Below are 7,248 nucleotides of genomic sequence, written 5' to 3'. Positions count from 1 at the left end.
CTTCTGTCTCCTGCATAGGCAGGCGGGGTCTTTACCACAGAACGTGGATAGAAGTAGATGGGCCTGGTGGGAAGCATGCTCGCTAAGGAGAAAGGGGAGGGGAGCTGGACAAAGAAGACCTTTCTGTACGGCTTGTGGGGACTCAGGGTGGTCCCCAGGGCAGGGCTGTCGGGGGGCACGTGAGGAGAAACCCGCGTTCTGAGTTGGCTGCCGAACCAGAATGAGGAAGCCAGGAAAGCAGCCAACTGGAAACGAGTGGAGGTGTCCCCACAAGGGAAAGAGCCAGAGAGGGCCTGGCAAGCTCAGCACCCCCACATCTCTGAACAGATGCAGAGCAGCTCAGCTCAAGTTGGGGACCTGAGCTGTCACCCAGGCAACCCTCCAAAACGAAAGAAGGAGAAGGAACTGAAGCCACCATCATCACAACTTAACACCCTGATGCCCAGAACGCAACAGAAGATTACCGGACACAAATGCCCTAGAGGATGGGGCCCATGTCCCGGAGGAGAGAAAAGCCGGCGAGCCTGCCTGACCCTCATGGAGAGACGACAGATGGGGATTTCAGAGGGACGATGACACCCACCCACGCTGGGTGGGTTAAACACCACGTGCTTCCAAAGGAGTGAAAATCTCAACAGAGCAACAGGAAGGCTTAGCAGATAGACAGAAACTATATTAAAAAATACACATGGAAACCCTAGAGTTTAAACACGTTATTTCCGAATGAAAAATTCACAAGATGGACTTAACAGAGAAGAGGAGGTTTCGAAGGAAAGAGCAAGTGAACTTGAAAACAGACCAACAGAAATGACCTGAGGTTAAAAAAAAACGATGGGAATGAAATGAACAGAGCCCCTGGGACTTGCTGATGCCACCAGATGGTCAAGTTTGCATGCATCTGGACCAGCAGAAGGAGCTGAGAGGGAGAACAGGGCTCCAGCTGTCCTCGGAAACGTATAAATCCAGGTGATGTTGGCCAGGTTACTGCACCGGGGGGAGGAGGAAGCAGGTCACCACCTAGTCAAGGCCAGATGGGTTGAACTTGACCGACTGAGCCCACAAGGGGCACAGGCTGCTGCCTGCCATGCGTCTTCTGGAAGCCTGTCCTCCACAACGGGGTGGGGTGGGTGCGCCCTTTCCTGCTCCCGCGGTGAGCTCAGCCACCCCCACGTGGCCAGCCCCTGCAACCCCACCTCCGTCCTGTGGCCTCCAGGACAGCATAGCTCCACTACAGCCACCGCCAGCCTCCCGCACGCACCTGCACTACATCCATCTCCCTCAGGGCCTCACACACCCCCTCTCCCTGGAAAACCACCGCTGGCTCCCCAGCACCCTGGGAACAGAGTCTAACTTGGCACGCATGAGGCTTTTCACCTCCATTTCCCAGGATTCTGCTTTGGGCATCCTTCCGTCTCACACGGTGGAATGTCGCAGGCCCCCAGGCTGAACCAGTCTCCTGACGCCCCTCCTGGGGCCCCAAGATGTGTCTGAACCCGTCCTGTGCTCAGCCCGATCCCCGCACCACCCACTCCTGAAGCCCTGGGAGTGGAAAGGAGCTGCCCGTCGACGCCTCGCTTGCCCCTCCCCTGCCGTCTCTGCCGTGGACTCCCATGCCAGATGGGCACGAGCCGACCCTCCTGATGGACATCAGGTCGCTGAGATAGCACTGTAAGGACACTCGAATCCCCGTTCCGCCCTCCCAGGATCCCATGTCTCCACAGGGGGCCCCGCAGAAGCAGTACCCTGGAGGTCAGCTGAGGCCAATGCACCCCAGCCTGACCCCGCCCCGGAAGCAGAGTGGACACTGACCTTTGACCCTGTCGCCACGGTGCAGGGGGATCTCGCCATCGACCTGGGGTTGGTATGGCTTGACGACGACGAAGAGCCTCCCAGGCACCGCGCTGTACAGCTTCCGTCTGGGCCCCGGGTACTCAAAGGCGGACAGCACGTCCTTGTTGGCTCCTGGCGGGAAAGCTGGGCTGTGGCAGGGAAGGGGGGACAGAGGGGGGGGGGGGTCACGGCCTGAGACTCAGCAGGGACGCGGCAGACCCATGGCCTGTCCGTTCAGGACAAGCGTCCAGGCCCGAGCGGTCACAGCGGAGCTCCGGGGCTCTAGACAGGGCTGGAGACGTGAAGACGCATTTGTGGTTAAAAGACACTGGTAATTGCAGCAATCCCACCTCCGGGAAGGTACCCCAGCAGTGAAAGCAGAGTCTCAGGCAGATATCTGCACACTCACATGCACAGCAGCATGATTCTCAAAAGATGACCCAAGTGTCCACTGATGGGTGAACCGATGCCCAGAATGTGGTCCATCCATACGGTGGAACATTGTTCAGACTTAAAAAGGGAGATTCTGCCACAGTCGACAACATATGGAGCCTGAGGACATTCCGCTGCTTAAAGGAAGCCAGTCATAGAAGGACAGATGACGCCCGATTCCACCACGACAGGCACCCCGTGTGGTCAGATCCATACACAGGATGGGGCGGGGGAGAGGCTGGGAAGCGAGCCTTCCGTGGGGACGGGGTTTCGGTTTAGGAAGAAGTTCTAGAACAGGTGGAGAGGACGGGTACACGACAATGTGAGCGTACTTAATGCCCCTGAACCGCACGCCTGGAAACGCTCCGGCGGTCAGTTTTATGTGCTTTTTCAATACAGACTCCAGTGGGGCCGCAACTGAGGCAGGCCCTGGTGTCTGCCGTCTGACCCGTCTCATGGTAAGTGTCAGCCGCGCCGGGCGAGGCATCACCCAGAACCCGCTGGCACAAGGTTCCACCATGGCAGGGCAGGCGGCCCAGCCCAGCTGCCCCGGGGACATTTTACAAGTGGGACTTGAATGCGTGTTATGTGAGTATTTCATGAAGAGCGTGTGTTTCCAGGGTAACTTCCAGGCCTGACACAGAGTGGATGCCTAACTTAACTGGGCACAGTGGTGGAACGAGAGGGAGAGACAGAGAGGGAGAGTGAGCGAGAGAGAAGCACAGCTCCCAGAGAGACGTGCATAGTGGTTTCTGTAACGACATCCCCGTCTTTGTGACGGGTGACCAGGGCTGACTCCTGGGAGGGGAGGAGAGCACGCGCTCATCAGGGTGACCTTGAGGAGTCACACTGAGCTCTCCTCCGGGGGGAGGGCGGTCTTTAGAAGAGCCACACACACGTGGATGAATGTGGGCAGGGATTTACAGAGGATGCTACAAAGCTTCCTGGAAAAGCGTTCACGTCCGGCTGGCATCTCCCAAGAGGGCACCCCACCTGTGATGGGGAGGAGGAGGATTAATAACCCTGGGGGCAGAGTCCCACATCGGGGAGCCACATCTGAGTCTCGGGAGGGGTCCACCCGCGTCACAAATTCATCACCATGAAGGGTGGGGTCCCCAACCACGCTCCTCCATTCAGACGACACATGCCGTGGGCTGGGAGCCCCCAGACAGAACCTTGAGCTTTCTGCAAAATGTGAAACAGGCATGCAGGGAAGCTTCTAGAATACGACATGACCACTGACTTTGGGGATTTAATGTGAACCCCTCGATTCCTTTCGGGCTTTGCTTTACCCACATCGGCATTCCTGATAAATAACATAAGTTGCTTTTTGTTTGCAAGAATTCACGGAAGCGTGACCGTGCTGTATTTCATTATGCTTATGTTTTCGCTCAAGGTCATGACTGAGAGCTAGGCACGGGCGGAGCCCATGAGTACACATGCGACGTGCTCGCTTGACACCATAATCTATGCTCGTCAAGGGAGGAGGACTGACCGCCAGCTCTGCCAGGCTGACCCCAAAGCCCAGAGCTCTCCCCAAACCACGGGAGCAGAGGGCAGGTGCGTGAGCTTTCCCGGGTGCTCACCTGGGCTCAGGACAGTGTGGTGACAAGCCGCAGCCCCGTGTCTGCGTGCCGTCTGTCCCCAGGGATGCCCCCACCTCTGCTTGCCCCCCACTCCAGGCTTCTCTGACCAAGCTGAAGTCACAGACAGAGATCACAGCATCCTGGAAAGAGATGCCCGTGAACTTCGCACCAGGCAGCTGCCCTGCACCCCCTCACTTCCTCCTCCTCTGCCAGGTACAGGTCAACACACAGATGGGAAGATCCACCCGGAGGGTCGGAGGCTCCCTCCTCATGGACATCACTGATCCCAAACACCCCAGAGTCCAGAGCAGTGAGGCCTGCAAGGGCCAGGTTGTGTGACCACCTCTGGCCCAGAGGTGACAGCTGGCAGGACGGCTGACTCGCTGGGAGGAAGGACAAGTTAGGCCCCCTGCCTGCGGTGGGCAAGAACCCGGGAAAAGCCAGAACCCTGAGTTCCCTCTGGAGAGGACGGCCTGCCTGCCTGCCCAGTGGGATGTGGATCCATCCATTCAACCTGCCTCAGCTCAGCCTAACTCGGGGCTGGGACGGGAGGCGGGAGACAGGAGACGGGAGGCGGGGGACAGTGCCTTCACTATGAGGGGCTGAGCATCACCAGGCTCTCCTCTCCAGCTCCCAGTTCCCAAGTCCTGGAAACCAAGGGGACTCAATTCCTTGGGAAGTGTCTCCTGGAGCGGCTCCACCTAGATCCAAGGGTTTGGAAGAGGCTTGGGGTCACAGAGGGTGGGGGCTCTCAAAGGACACCCCACACCAGGCACAGAGGCCCTCCTCGCCCCAACCTCCAAAAGTAGGGCTTGGATCTCCCCTGATGTAGCTGCCATGGCGCTGAGCAACGGCTGAGTGGGGTCTGCTGGGTGGGGCTCCTGGGAGGATCCATGAGGGAACACAGATGGAGCCTGCCGCCCCAGCCCCCACCAGCTCAGTCACCGCGGCTTCGGTAGCAGTTATCACCTTTGCATCTGACCATCCATCCATCCATCCACCCACTCATCATCCATCAACTCACCCATCCATCCATCCATCCACCCCATCCATCACGCATCCAACCATCCACCCATTCATCCATCCATCCACTCACCCCATCCATCATGCATCAAACCATCCCTCTATCCATCCACCCATCATCCATCAACTCACCCATTCATCCATCCACCCACCCCATCCATCACACATCCAACCATCCCTCTATCCATCCACCCATCATCCATCAACTCACCCATCCATCCATCCACCCACCCCATCCATCACGCATCCAACCATCCACCCATTCATCCATCCATCCATTCATCCATCCATCCATCCACCCACCCCATCCACCACGCATCCAACCATCCACCCATTCATCCATCCATCCACTCACCCCATCCATCATGCATCCAACCATCCCTCTATCCATCCACCCATCATCCATCAACTCACCTATCCATCCATCCACCCACTCCATCCATCATGCATCCAACCATCCATCCATCATCCATCAACTCACCTATCCATCCATTCATTCACTCACCCCATCCATCACACATCCAACCATCCATCTATCCATCCATCCACCCACCCCATCCATCATGCATCCAACCATCCATCAGGCATCCAATCATCCACGCATCTATTTCAACCATTCATCTATCCACGCATCCATCCAGCTATCCATCTCATCATCCATCAACTCACCTATCCACCCATTCACCAACCATGAATCCAACCATCTATCCATCCATCCACTCACTTACCATCCTCCATCCTTCTTACCACTTGTACAAACACCACCTATCCACTCTTCCATCCAAATTTCTAAAGAACCCTGCCAGAGCCCAGCTGATCACTTACTATCAGATTCTGAACAAGTCAGTTAACCTCTGGAAGTCTTGGTTTCCCCATCTGAGAAGACAGGATGATCTGGTGAGAGCCGAGAGTGAGTCAGCAGGAACTGCTCTGCACAGGTGTCATATGAACACTCATGCCATTACCACTCTGCTTCAGCTGAAAAGTGGGTGACAAGATACACGTGTCAGCCAGCTGGTTTCAGCCGGCTCCAGAGTATGCGTCACTGGGCAGAGAAGTCAAAGCAAAGACAGCTCTAGCCTGGGAGCATCGGTTCAAGCCCGGGAAACCTTTGCTTAAGAACAGGAAGAAATTGGTCCTTGAAGATCAGCGTGCATCCATGGTTTTAAGTACCAGCAGTGATGTGTGGTCCCACACAGATGCTGAAGCATCTTCCCACGCCAGGTTAATCTGAGCTTTGCGAAGCCCCATTTTACAGGTGAGAAAAACAGAGGCTCCATAACTAATGGCTGAGGCACAGATACAGTCCTGACCTCACATCCTGGCTCGCTGACCGCAGCCCAGGCTGCCTGCAGGCTGCCTGTTCTGCACTGGGATGAACTAGAAATCGGGGTGTCTCCCAGGTTCCAGGCTCACACAGGATGGGTGGACAAGAGGGTGCTGGATGTTGCCTGCGGGAGGCTCTGGCAGAAGGTGGCTTCCAGCACAAGGCCCTGGCCCCACTAACAGTGTGTCTGAAGTGTAAAAGCTCAGACCCCACACCGCTCCTTATACCATCAGCATCGTCTCCCTCTCTACCTTCAGGCCGGTAGAAGCTCCAGAGCCCTTGGCCCACACATGGCCCGGGGCACCGTGGCCCCTCCTGGGCTCCTGGGGTGGCCCTGGGGCCCATACCCCGCGCTCCACGGCCTCCCCACGCGGTCCTGAGGAGTGCGGCGGGGATGGACAATGACTGGACGCCCCATCCTGCAGGCCAGGGCGCTGCGACCTGGGGCACGAGTGCACATCAGAGGCTTCCACGGACTCCAGAGAAGCGGGGGCCGCTGCCCGACACCCCCAGGGGTCCCCCAGCCACCGGCACTGGGGTGCTGCCTGCTTGCACCTCCAAGACCACCCCGGCTCCAGGAAGCAGGGGGCGGGCACAAGAGCCCCCGTGGGATGGGGACAGTCTGTAAGGTACCTTTCCCCTGAAAGCTGCCCCCCGGTCTGCTCCGGCCACCCGGGACGCCCTGCCTCTCCCCAACCTAGCTGGCCCCTTTCTCCACCCTAGATGGCAGCCCCCTCGCCCCAGGAGGGGTGACCTGCATGAGCTCTGACTCCCAGGGACTCTGTTAGGGGCTCCCCGTCTTTGATGACAGCTCTGGGGCTGACTTGTCTCAGGGCATCCACCACTGCCCTGGAGGCCAGCCTTCCTGTGCGTTCATGCCCCCAGGTGAGAGCGAACCCTGAGTGTCAGCCGTGCGGGGGAGCCGAGTGACAGGCGAGGGCAGCCCGCGTGCGCCCGCACCCGACTCCCCAGCAGGCAGGAGGCACCCGCTCCCCTGGGCGACCCTTCCCTGGCTCCGCCTCCGCGCCAGGGGAGCGGGTGCCTCCTGCC

General features: G+C 58.2%; 1 protein-coding gene across 1 annotated transcript in view; it reads right to left on the bottom strand.

The window, feature by feature from the left end:
* Positions 1 to 7,248, bottom strand: part of SHANK2 (SH3 and multiple ankyrin repeat domains 2) — a 563,331-nt gene that overhangs the window by 288,269 nt on the left and 267,814 nt on the right. Inside the window, exon 14 of the mRNA XM_010837814.1 lies at positions 1,810 to 1,979. Coding sequence (XP_010836116.1) covers positions 1,810 to 1,979 — 170 coding nt within the window. The remainder of the gene's footprint in view (positions 1 to 1,809; positions 1,980 to 7,248) is intronic.

The sequence above is a fragment of the Bison bison genome, unplaced genomic scaffold (assembly GCF_000754665.1).
Source record: "Bison bison bison isolate TAMUID 2011002044 unplaced genomic scaffold, Bison_UMD1.0 scf7180017864080, whole genome shotgun sequence".
NCBI lineage: Eukaryota > Metazoa > Chordata > Mammalia > Artiodactyla > Bovidae > Bison > Bison bison.
This window is presented reverse-complemented; position numbering and strand designations above follow the sequence as displayed.